Here is a 13,051-nt window from a genome sequence, read left to right on the forward strand (position 1 = left end):
CTGAAGGCCCTGTAGCTGGTATCATGACTTTCAGCATGACAATCAACATCATAACTAAAAGTGAGAAAGAACTATATCTCACAGATCCAGGAATGGTTAAATGAACACGGATAGTCATGCCATGGTCCTTGGTCTGATGAACTGTGAGTTAACAACACACAGTTCTCCACTCCACCACCATTAGGCTGTCCACTCCCCCAGTACCTGCAGGATGAACAATACAGTTAGACTGGATACTCTCTCAGAACCTAGAGTATGAACAATACAGTTAGACTGGATACTCTCTCAGGACCTAGAGTATGAACAACACAGTTAGACTGGATACTCTCTCAGAACCTAGAGTATGAACAATACAGTTAGACTGGATACTCTCTCAGAACCTAGAGTATGAACAATACAGTTAGACTGGATACTCTCTCAGGACCTAGAGTATGAACAATACAGTTAGACTGGATACTCTCTCAGAACCTAGAGTATGAACAACACAGAGCTAGACTGACCACTCTCTCAGAACCTAGAGTATGAACAATACAGTTAGACTGGATACTCTCTCAGAACCTAGAGTATGAACAATACAGTTAGACTGGATACTCTCTCAGAACCTAGAGTATGAACAATACAGTTAGACTGGATACTCTCTCAGGACCTAGAGTATGAACAATACAGTTAGACTGGGTACTCTCTCAGAACCTAGAGTATGAACAATACAGTTAGACTGGATACTCTCTCAGGACCTAGAGTATGAACAATACAGTTAGACTGGATACTCTCTCAGAACCTAGAGTATGAACAATACAGTTAGACTGGATACTCTCTCAGAACCTAGAGTATGAACAATACAGTTAGACTGGATACTCTCTCAGGACCTAGAGTATGAACAATACAGTTAGACTGGATACTCTCTCAGAACCTAGAGTATGAACAATACAGTTAGACTGGATACTCTCTAAGAACCTAGAGTATGAACAATACAGTTAGACTGGATACTCTCTCAGGACCTAGAGTATGAACAATACAGTTAGACTGGATACTCTCTCAGAACCTAGAGTATGAACAATACAGTTAGACTGGATACTCTCTCAGAACCTAGAGTATGAACAATACAGTTAGACTGGATACTCTCTCAGAACCTAGAGTATGAACAATACAGTTAGACTGGATACTCTCTCAGAACCTAGAGTATGAACAATACAGTTAGACTGGATACTCTCTCAGGACCTAGAGTATGAACAATACAGTTAGACTGGATACTCTCTCAGAACCTAGAGTATGAACAATACAGTTAGACTGGATACTCTCTCAGGACCTAGAGTATGAACAATACAGTTAGACTGGATACTCTCTCAGAACCTAGAGTATGAACAATACAGTTAGACTGGATACTCTCTCAGAACCTAGAGTATGAACAATACAGTTAGACTGGATACTCTCTCAGAACCTAGAGTATGAACAATACAGTTAGACTGGATACTCTCTCAGAACCTAGAGTATGAACAATACAGTTAGACTGGATACTCTCTCAGAACCTAGAGTATGAACAATACAGTTAGACTGGATACTCTCTCAGAACCTAGAGTATGAACAATACAGTTAGACTGGATACTCTCTCAGAACCTAGAGTATGAACAATACAGTTAGACTGGATACTCTCTCAGGACCTAGAGTATGAACAATACAGTTAGACTGGATACTCTCTCAGAACCTAGAGTATGAACAACACACAGAATCAGTCCTACCCCTTACACGGTGGTCAGAGTTGTTAGAGCAGTAGTCTCTTACTTTGGGGTGGTCAGTGGGTTGCCGTCCACCCATTTCCAGGTCCCCTCAGTAACAGTGTCAGTCAGACCAATCCAGAAACCCTTGTTGAGGTGGAAGAGAAACTCCTGTTGGTGAGAAAGAGCTGATATTGTCAACTACTATAGACTACATGTGGAAGACTACATAGACTACATACTGGAAGATACATTACTGACCAAGGGATGTTTGATCATAACCCCCCCGCCATATCTCTCTCTCTTTCTCTCTCACCTGTTCCTTATCACTGTTGATGATCACCAGGTCTGCTCCTCTCTCCAGACAGTCATCTTTGCTCTCCCCCCAGGTTTTAGTCTCAGTAGACAGGAAGTACCAACTGGATTCAAACTTCTTCCAGTCTTTAGGGCAGGTTTGTTCTACAAGACAAAAACATGAATTTCCATCTTATTATTCTGCACCTATTATTTTAGAATACAAACACAAGTTGACTGCATATTAGATATATGATGTTATGATCATTTATTTGGTAAACTCACTCAGATTAGAGAACTTTCTCATGAGATCATTTTTCTCTTTTTGTTGCTGGTCTCTCTCTTTAGTCAGAAGGCTGTAACTGGTCTGTAGCTGGTCTCTCTCTTTAGTCAGGGTGTTACTGCTGGTCTGTAGCTGGTCTCTCTCTTTAGTCAGAAGGCTGTAACTGGTCTGTAGCTGGTCTCTCTCTTTAGACAGAAGGCTGTAACTGATCTGTAGCTGGTCTCTCTCTTTAGTCAGAAGGCTGTAACTGGTCTGTAGCTGGTCTCTCTCTTTAGTCAGAAGGCTGTAACTGGCCTGTAGCTGGTCTCTCTCTGTTGAGTCGTGATGACCAATTACTCCATCTGTAAAAGGGAAAAGTTAATCAAACATGTAACTACCACACCATTGATGATTAAGGATGATTAAGGATGATTAAGTATGATTAAGGTTGATTAAGGATGATTAAGGATGATTAAGGATGATTAAGTATTCTACTTAAGTCTCAGTGACAAAATACTAAACTTACAGTAGACAGACAGGCCTATGATCCCAGTCAGTAGGAGAACACACAGCAGCCCCAGACACACTGCAGCTACTCCAGAGGGTCTCTTCCACCACTGGAAATGTACTGAATCACAAATTATTAAAGTATGGTATTTGGTAATGTGTTTTACTGTATCATCCACGATTGGGACAAATAAATAAAATAAAATTGTATTTGTCACATGCGCCGTATCCAACAGGTGTTTTAACCTGTTGGGGCTACAGGTTAGCAATGAACCCCGAGACGGGATTGCTAACAAGGCTGGAAATTCAAAACATCAAAAATCTAATAATTTCAATTTCTCAAACAAGCAACTATTTTACACCATTTAAAAGATAAACATCTCCTTATTCCAACCACATTGTTCGATTTTCAAAGAGGCTTTACGGCAAAAGCATAAAGTTAGATTATGTTAGGACAGTACATAGCCACAAAAGTACAAACATCCATTTTCAATTCAAGGTCACCAAAAGCAGAAACCAGCTAAAATTATGCACTAACCTTTGGCAATCTCCATCAGATGACACTCCTAGGACATTATGTTATACAATACATGCATTTTTTGTTCCATCAAGTTCATATTTATATCCAAAAACAGCATTTTACAGTAGCGTGAAATTCAGATTTTTTTCTTCTCTGAAGTGCTTCCGGTGAACAACGTTACAATTTACAAAATTACTATTCGAAAACATTGGTAAATTATAATATTGTGATTCAAATAATAATAGTTTATCATTTCGTAAATGCTACTGTATTGCCAGATTTCAAAATAACTTTACTGGGAAATCACAAGTTGCAATAAACCGGGTGCTGTGCTAAGAACAATAGGCTAGGCTATATAGGTTAGCATCATCTTGTAACCAGCTAATATCAATAATACTATCGTCAATAATCCCTTACCTTTGATTATCTTCATCCATTGGCACTTCCAGGAATCCCAGGTCCACTACAAATGTGGTTTCTTTTGACAAAGTTCATAATTGATGTCCAAATAACTCCAAGTTGTTCCATGTTGTTAGCGCTTCGGTGGCTACTCAAAAGTAGTGCGGGCGGGGGGTGGGAAGTCACGGCGAAAAGTTAAAAAAGTTAAAAAAAATAATCTATTTACGTTCGTTCAAACATGTCAAACGTTGTTTAGCATCAATCTTTAGAGCCATTTTTAACGTGAAACATCAGTAATGTTTCAACACGACCGCTCCTGTGTCTAGAAAAACATCTTTGAAAATTGTCTCGAGTTACATGATTGAGCAGGTGCAGGCAATAATGGAAGTGACGACATCCCAGGGAGGTCAACTTCCCTTCCTTGTCATCCGGTCTCTGTTGATCATAGACGCTTCAAACAACTTTATAAAGATCGCTGACATCTAGTGGAAGCCGTAGGAGTTGCGAAATGAATCCTTTCTCACTGTGGTATCTATTAAACAATGATTAAAAAAAATAGTACAGCCACAAAATTCTTTTTTTATCTCAGGTTTTCTCAGGTTTTTGCCTGCCATATGAGTTTTGTTATACTTACAGACACCATTCAAACAGTTTTAGAAAATTCAGAGTGTTTTCTATCCAAATCTGGTAATAATATGCATATCCTAGCTTCTGAGTTGGTGTAGGTGGCAGTTAAAAATGGGCACATATTTTTTTCAAAATTCTCAATACTGCCCCCGTAGCCCATTAAGAAAAATACAAAAAAATGAAAATAAATAAAAGTAACAAATAATTAAAGAGCAGCAGTAAAATACCAATAGCAGGGCTTTATACAGGGAGTACCGGTACAGAGTCAGTGTGCGGGAGCACTGGTGTCGAGGTAATTGAGGTAATATGTACATGTAGGTAGAGTTATTAAAGTTACTATGCATAGATAATAAACAGAGTAGCAGCAGGGTAAAAGAGGGGGGGGACAATGCAAATAGTCTGGGTAGCCATTTGATTAGATGTTCAGGAGTCTTATGGCTTGGGGGTAGAAACTGTTTATAAGCCTCTTGGACCTAGACTTAGGCACTCTGTTACTGCTTGCCATGCGATAACAGAGAGAACAGTCTATGACTAGGGTGGCTGGAGTCTTTGACAATGTTTAACCTCTCTAGGCTAGGCGGGACGAATTCGTCCCACCTACGTAACAGCCACTACTATCCTGTGGCGCGATTTTCAAAACCTTAAAAATCCTATTACTTCAATTTCTCAAACATATGACTATTTTACAGCCATTTAAAGACAAGACTCTCGTTAATCTAACCACACTGTCCGATTTCAAAAAGGCTTTACAACGAAAGCAAAACATTAGATTATGTCAGCAGAGTACCAAGCCAGAAATAATCAGACACCCATTTTTCAAGCCAGCATATAATGTCACCAAAACCCAGAAGACAGCTAAATGCAGCACTCACCTTTGATGATCTTCATCAGATGACAACCCTAGGACATTATGTTATACAATACATGCATGTTTTGTTCAATCAAGTTCATATTTATATCAAAAACCAGCTTTTTACATTAGCATGTGACGTTCAGAACTAGCATACCCCCCGCAAACTTCCGGGGAATTCGCTAACATTTTACTAAATTACTCACGATAAACGTTCACAAAAAGCATAACAATTATTTTAATAATTATAGATACAGACCTCCTCTATGCACTCGATATGTCCGATTTTAAAATAGCTTTTTGGTGAAAGCACATTTTGCAATATTCTAAGTACATAGCCCAGGCATCACGGGCTCGCTATTTAGACACCCGGCAAGTTTAGCACTCACCATAATCATATTTACTATTATAAAATTTCATTACCTTTTGTTGTCTTCGTCAGAATACACACCCAGGACTGCTACTTAAATAACAAATGTTGGTTTGGTCCAAAATAATCCATCGTTATATCCGAATAGCGGCGTTTTGTTCGTGCGTTCCAGACACTATCCGAAATAGTAAAGAAGTGTCACGCGCATGGCGCAATTCGTGACAACAAAATTCTAAGTATTCCATTACCGTACTTCGAAGCATGTCAACCGCTGTTTAAAATCAATTTTTACGACATTTTTCTCATAGAAAAGCGATAACATTCCGACAGGGAATCTCCTTTTCGGCAAACAGAGGAAAAAATCCCAAAGGCGGGGGCGGTCGGGGTCATGCGCATAAGCTAGTGTCTCTTGATCGGCCACTTGAGAAAGGCGATAATGTGTTTCAGCCTGGGGCTGGAATGACGACATTCTGTTTTTTCCCGGGCTCTGAGCGCCTATGGACGACGTGGGAAGTGTCACGTTAGAGCAGAGATCCTTAGTAAATGATAGAGATGGAAAAGAAGTTCAACAAATGGTCAGACAGGCCACTTCCTGTAAAGGAATCTCTCAGGTTTTGATGCTCAGTTAGGATGCTCTCGGTGGTGCAGCGTTAGAACCTTTTGAGGATCTGAGGACCCATGCCAAATGTTTTCAGTCTGTTGTGCCCTCTTTTCAGATTTTGTTGTGCCCTCTTCACAACCGTCTTGGTGTGTTTGGACCATGTTAGTTTGTTGGTGATGTGGACACCAATGAACTTGAAACTCTCAACCTGCTCCACTACAGCCCCATCGATGAGAACAGGGGCATGCTCGGTCCTCCTTTTCCTGTAGTCCGCGATCATCTCCTTTGTCTTGATCACGTTGAGGGAGAGGTTGTTGTCCTTGCACCACATGGCCAGGTCTCTGACCTCCTCCCTATAGGCTGTCTTGTCATTGTCGGTGATCAGGCCTACCCCTGTTGTGTCATCGGCAAACTTAATGATGGTGTTGGAGTCATGCCTGGCCATGCAGTCATGAGTGAACAGGGAGTACAGGAGGGTACTGAGCACGCACCCCTGAGGGGCCCCCGTGTTGAGGATCAGCGTGGCGGATGTGTTGTTACCTACCCTTACCACCTGGGGGGCGGCCCGTCTGGAAGTCCAGAATCCAGTTACAGAGGGAGGTGTTTAGTCCCAGGGTCCTTAGCTTATTGATGAGCGTTGAGGGTACTATGGTGTTGAACACTGATCTGTAGTCAAGGAATAGCATTCTCACATAGGTGTTCCTTTTGTCCAGGTGGGAAAGGGCAGTGTGGAGTGCAATAGAGATTGCATCATCTGTGGATTTGTTTGGGTGATATGCAAATTGGAGTGGGTCTTGGGTTTCTGGGATAATGGTGTTGATGTGAGCCATTACCAGCCTTCCACTAACTGTTGCTACGGGTCGGTAGTCATTTAGGCAGGTTACCTTAGTGTTCTTGGGCACAGGGTGGTCTGTTTAACCTCTATGGGCTAACCTACTCAACAGCCAGTTGAATACTGTGGCGCAATTTTCAAATACCTTAGATATGCTATTACTTAACCTGTTAGGGCTAGGGGGCAGCATTGACACGGCTGGATAAAAAACATACCCGATTTAATCTGGTTACCACTCCTACTCAGTAACTAGAATATGCATATACTTATTACATATGGATAGAAAACACCCTAAATTTTCTAAAACTGTTTGAATGGTGTCTGTGAGTATAACAGAACTCAAATGGCAGGTCAAAACCTGAGAGATTCCTTTACAGGAAGTGGCCTGTCTGACCATTTCTGGAACTTCTTTGCCATCTCTATCATTTACTAAGGATCTCTGCTCTAACGTGACACTTCCCACGTCGTCCATAGGCTCTCAGAGCCCGGGAAAAAAGAGAATGTCGTCATTCCAGCCCCAGGCTGAAACACATTATCGCCTTTCTCAAGTGGCCCATCAAGAGACACTAGCTTATGCGCGTGACCCCGACCGCCCCCGCCTTTGGGATTTTTTCCTCTGTTTGCCGAAAAGGAGATTCCCTGTCGGAATTGTATCGCTTTTCTACGAGAAAAATGACGTAAAAATTGATTTTAAACAGCGGTTGACATGCTTCGACGTACGGCAATGGAATACTTTGAATTTTATTGTCAGGAATTGCGCCAAGCGCGCGACACTTCTTTACTATTTCGGATAGTGTCTGGAACGCACGAACAAAACGCCGCTATTCGGATATAACGATGGATTATTTCACAAAAAGCATAACAATTATTTTAAGAATTATAGATACAGAACTCCTCTATGCACTCAATATGTCCGATTTTAAAATAGCTTTTCGGTGAAAGCACATTTTGCAAAATTTTCAGTAGATAGCCCGGCATCACAGGGCTAGCTATTTAGACACCCAGCAAGTTTAGCACTCATCAAAGTCAGATTTACTATAAGAAAAATGTTATTACCTTTGTTGTCTTTGTCAGAATGCACTCCCAGGACTTCTACTTCAATAACAAATGTTGGTTTGGTCCAAAATAATCCATCGTTATATCCAAACAGCGGCGTTTTGTTTGTGCGTTCTAGACACTATCCTAAAGGGTAAATAAGGGTGGCGAGCATGGCGCAATTCGTGACAAAAAAATTCTAAATATTACATTTCCGTACTTCGAAGCATGTCAACCGCTGTTTAAAATCAATTTTTATGCCATTTTTCTCATAAAAAAGCGATAATATTCAGACCGGGAATCTGCTTTTAGGTAAACAGACAAAGGAAAAGAAAGCATTCGGTCGAAGCGGGCACGCGCCTAAGCCCATAGTACTCTGTGTGGCCACTTGCCAAAAGCGATAAAGTGTTTCAGCCAGAGCCTGCATCGATATCGTTCAGCTTTTTCCCGGGCTCTGAGACCCTATGGAAGCCGTAGGAAGTGTCACGTTATTGCACAGATCCTGAGTCTTCAATAAAAAGAGCCAAGATGAAACACTACTTCTCAGACAGGCCACTTCCTGCTTGAAATCTTCTCAGGTTTTGGCCTGCCATATGAGTTCTGTTATACTCACAGACACCATTCAAACAGTTTTAGAAACTTTAGGGTGTTTTCTATCCAAAGCCAATAATTATATGCATATTCTAGTTACTGGGCAGGAGTAGTAACCAGATTAAATCGGGTACGTTTTTTATCCAGCCGTGTCAATACTGCCCCCTAGCCCTAACAGGTTAAAACATGTTGGGATTACAGACAGACAGTGAGAGGTTGAAAATGTAAGTGAAGACACTTGCAAGTTGGTCAGCACATGCTCAGAGTACACGTCCTGGTAATCCGTCTGGCCCTGCGGCCTTGTGAATGTTGACCTGTCTAAAGGTCTTACTCACGTCGGCTACGGAGAGCGTGATCACACAGTCGTCCAGAACAAAGCCATATTGCTACATGGCAATCTCACCTGTTTAGTGTGTGTGTGTGTGTGTGTGTGTGTGTGTGTGTGTGTGTGTGTGTGTGTGTGTGTGTGTGTGTGTGTGTAATCTTACCTGAATCAACAACTCCATCTCTTGAACTGGGCTTGAAGGCTCTTACATTGGAATATAATTGGTCATCAATCTCTGTGTTCTTCATTGCATCAAGCTCATCGTCTTCAAATCCATCTGAGTTTTCATAGACTCCCTCTGACATCTTAACACACTTGTGGTGAAATACAGTAACTTCTAACCTCAACTCTAATATACGTCTATAGCTGTGTCTTCTCCCCGCAAAGTCCTGCGTCTGTGTGACTTTAGGTAGTGAAACTCTTTATCAGTCAACCACAGTGAAGGGGAAATTGTGAAATTAGCACAACCCTGGCCACTACGTGACTCCCACCAGCCTTAGTGTGATAATATAATACATGATATGACTCCCACCAGCCTTAGTGTGATAATATACTACATGATATGACTCCCACCAGCATTAGTGTGATAATATAATACATGATATGACTCCCACCAGCCTTAGTGTGATTATATAATACATGATATGACTCCCACCAGCCTTAGTGTGATAATATAATACATGATATGACTCCCACCACCCTTAGTTTGATTATACATTGCTCAAAAAAATAAAGGGAACACTAAAATAACACATCCTAGATCTTAATGAATGAAATAATCTTATGAAATACTTTTTTCTTTACATAGTTGAATGTGCTGACAACAAAATCACACAATAATAATTTATTGAAATCCAATTTATCAACCCATGGAGGTCTGGATTTGGAGTCACACTCAAAATTAAAGTGGAAAAACACACTACAGGCTGATCCAACATTGATGTAATGTCCTTAAAACAAGTCAAAATGAGGCTCAGTAGTGTGTGTGGCCTCCACGTGCCTGTATGACCTCCCTACAACGCCTGGACATGCTCCTGATGAGGTGGCGAATGGTCTCCTGAGGGATCTCCTCCCAGACCTGGACTAAAGCATCCGCCAACTCCTGGACAGTCTGTGGTGCAACGTGGCGTTGGTGGATGGAGTGAGACATGATGTCCCAGAGGTGCTCAATTGGATGCAGGTCTGGGGAACGGGCGGGCCAGTCCATAGCATCAATGCCTTCCTCTTGCAGGAACTGCTGACACACTCCAGCCACATGAGGTCTAGCATTGTCTTGCATTAGGAGGAACCCAGGGCCAACCGTACCAGCATATGGTCTCACAAGGGATCTGAGGATCTCATTTCGGTACCTAACGCAGTCAGGCTACCTCTGGCGAGCACATGGAGAGCTGTGCGGCCCCCCAAAGAAATGCCACCCCACACCATGACTGACCCACCGCCAAACCGGTCATGCTGGAGGATGTTGCAGGCAGCAGAACGTTCTCCACGGCGTCTCCAGACTCTGTCACGTCTGTCACATGTGCTCAGTGTTTACCTGTTGGGGGTAGGGGGCAGTATTTACACGGCCGGATAAAAAACGTACCCGATTTAACCTCTTACATCTAGACGTTCCGCTAGCGGAACACCTGCTCCAATATCCAATGATAGGCGTGGCGCGAATTACAAATTTCTCAAAAATACAAAAACTTCAATTTTTCAAACATATGACTATTTTACAGCATTTTAAAGACAAGACTCTCCTTTATCTAACCACACTGTCCGATTTCAAAAAGGCTTTACAGCGAAAGCAAAACATTAGATTATGTCAGCAGAGTACCCAGCTGGTGAGTGCTAAACTTGCTGGGTGTCTAAATAGCTAGCCCTGTGATGCCGGGATATGTACTTAGAATATTGCAAAATGTGCTTTCACCAAAAAGCTATTTTAAAATCGGACATATCGAGTGCATAGAGGAGTTCTGTATCTATAATTCTTAAAATAATTGTTATGCTTTTTGTGAACGTTTATCGTGAGTAATTTAGTAAATGTTTAGTAAATTCACCGGAACTATGCTAGTTCTGAACGTCACATGCTAATGTTAAAAGCTGGTTTTTGATATAAATATGAACTTGATTGAACAAAACATGCATGTATTGTATAACATAATGTCCTAGGTGTGTCATCTGATGAAGATCATCAAAGGTTAGTGCTGCATTTAGCTGTCTTCTGTGTTTTTGTGACATTATATGCTAGCTTGAAAAATGGGTGTCTGATTATTTCTGGCTGGGTACTCTGCTGACATAATCTAATGTTTTGCTTTCGTTGTAAAGCCTTTTTGAAATCGGACAGTGTGGTTAGATTAACCTGTTAGGGCTAGGGGGCAGCATTTGCACGTCTGGATAAAAAAATGTACCCGATTTAATCTGGTTACTAATCCTACCCAGTAACTAGAATATGCATATACTTATTATATATGGATAGAAAACACTCTAAAGTTTCTAAAACTGTTTGAATGGTGTCTGTGAGTATAACAGAACTCATTTGGCAGGCAAAACCCTGAGACATTTTCTGACAGGAAGTGGATACCTGATGTGTTGTATTACCTTTAAACCTATCCCATTGAAAAACACAGGGGCTGAGGAATATTTTGGCACTTCCTATTGCTTCCACTAGATGTCACCAGCCTTTACAAAGTGTTTTGAGTCTTCTGGAGGGAGATCTGACCGAACAAGAGCCATGGAACGATGATGTCCCATTAGACACCTGGCGCGCGAGTTCATGTTGGGTACCCTCGTTCCAATACGTTATAAAAGAGTATGCATTCGTCCACCTTGAATATTATTCATGTTCTGGTTAAAAAAGGCCCTAATGATTTATGCTATACAACGTTTGACATGTTTGAACGAACGTAAATATATTTTTTCCCCTCGTTCATGACGAGAAGTCCGGCTGGCTTAGATCATGTGCTAACAAGACGGAGATTTTTGGACATAAATGATGAGCTTTTTTGAACAAAACTACATTCGTTATGGACCTGTGATACCTGGAAGTGACATCTGATGAAGAGAATCAAAGGTAATGGATTATTTACATAGTATTTTCGATTTTAGATCTCCCCAACATGACGTCTAGTCTGTATCGCAACGCGTATTTTTCTGGGCGCAGTGCTCAGATTATTGCAAAGTGTGATTTCCCAGTAAGGTTATTTTTAAATGTGGCAAGTTGATTGCGTTCAAGAGATGTAAATCTATAATTCTTTAAATGACAATATAATATTTTACCAATGTTTTCTAATTTTAATTATTTAATTTGTGACGCTGACTTGACTGCCGGTTATTGGAGGGAAACGATTTCCTCAACATCAATGCCATAGTAAAACGCTGTTTTTGGATATAAATATGAACTTGATAGAACTAAAAATGCATGCATTGTCTAACATAATGTCCTAGGAGTGTCATCTGATGGAGATTGTAAAAGGTTAGTGCATCATTTTAGCTGGTTTTATGGTTTTGGTGACCCTGTCTTTGACTTGACAAAACATTACACACAACTCTTGTAAATGTACTGTCCTAACATACTCTAAATTTATGCTTTCGCCGTAAAACCTTTTTGAAATCGTAAAACGTGGTTAGATTAAGGAGATGTTTATCTTTCAAAGGGTGTAAAATAGTTGTATGTTTGAAAAATTTGAATTTTGACATTTATTTGGATTCAAATTTGCCGCTCTTGAAATGCACCTGCTGTTGATGGAGTGCACCACGGGTGGCACGCTAGCGTCCCACCTAGCCCATAGAGGTTAACGAGAGTCTTGTCTTTAAAATGGTGTAAAATAGTCATATGTTTGAGAAATTGAAGTAATAGCATTTCTAAGGTATTTGAAAATCGCGCCACGGGATTACACTGGCTGTTGCGTAGGTGGGACGATTTCGTCCCGCCTAGCCCAGAGAGGTTAAGTAGGGGAGGTTCATAGATTTGAAGTACAGTGAAATTATCATCATTATTAGGTTTTGTTTGTAGTCAACTTATGGGTTTCTGAATCGGTGTAGTTTAATGAAATGCTTTTTTTGGGGAAAAAGAGCGCTTCATTGTCTCTCTGTGGAATGTTTCCTAGAAGCCACGATTCCTTAAAGGGGTATACACACATATGGA

The 13,051-nt window shown here is 41.0% G+C and overlaps 1 protein-coding gene across 1 annotated transcript; it reads right to left on the bottom strand.

Annotated features, from left to right (window-relative positions):
- Positions 1 to 1,735: 1,735 nt before the first annotated feature.
- Positions 1,736 to 9,852, bottom strand: LOC145867204 (uncharacterized). Its single transcript, XM_082971256.1, has 5 exons — positions 9,089 to 9,852; positions 2,795 to 2,896; positions 2,292 to 2,630; positions 2,029 to 2,171; positions 1,736 to 1,883 (listed from the first exon to the last, which is right to left on the bottom strand). Exons 1-5 carry the CDS (start codon positions 9,228 to 9,230, stop codon positions 1,776 to 1,778), a joined length of 834 nt encoding a protein of 277 aa, XP_082827382.1. The 5' UTR covers positions 9,231 to 9,852; the 3' UTR covers positions 1,736 to 1,775.
- Positions 9,853 to 13,051: the final 3,199 nt, after the last annotated feature.

This window comes from Salmo salar, unplaced genomic scaffold (genome assembly GCF_965601325.2).
Source record: "Salmo salar unplaced genomic scaffold, fSalSal1 ptg000221l, whole genome shotgun sequence".
Taxonomy (NCBI): Eukaryota; Metazoa; Chordata; class Actinopteri; order Salmoniformes; family Salmonidae; genus Salmo; species Salmo salar.

Excerpts from the sequence above, each read along its gene's own strand:
- LOC145867204 (XM_082971256.1), bottom strand. The coding sequence starts at position 9,230 with ATGTCAGAGGGAGTCTATGAAAACTCAGATGGATTTGAAGACGATGAG. Across the intron at positions 2,172-2,291 it reads GAGAAAGTTCTCTAATCTGA|AACAAACCTGCCCTAAAGAC; the intron begins GTGAGTTTACCA and ends TTTGTCTTGTAG. Across the intron at positions 1,884-2,028 it reads TCAACAGTGATAAGGAACAG|GAGTTTCTCTTCCACCTCAA; the intron begins GTGAGAGAGAAA and ends TCTCACCAACAG.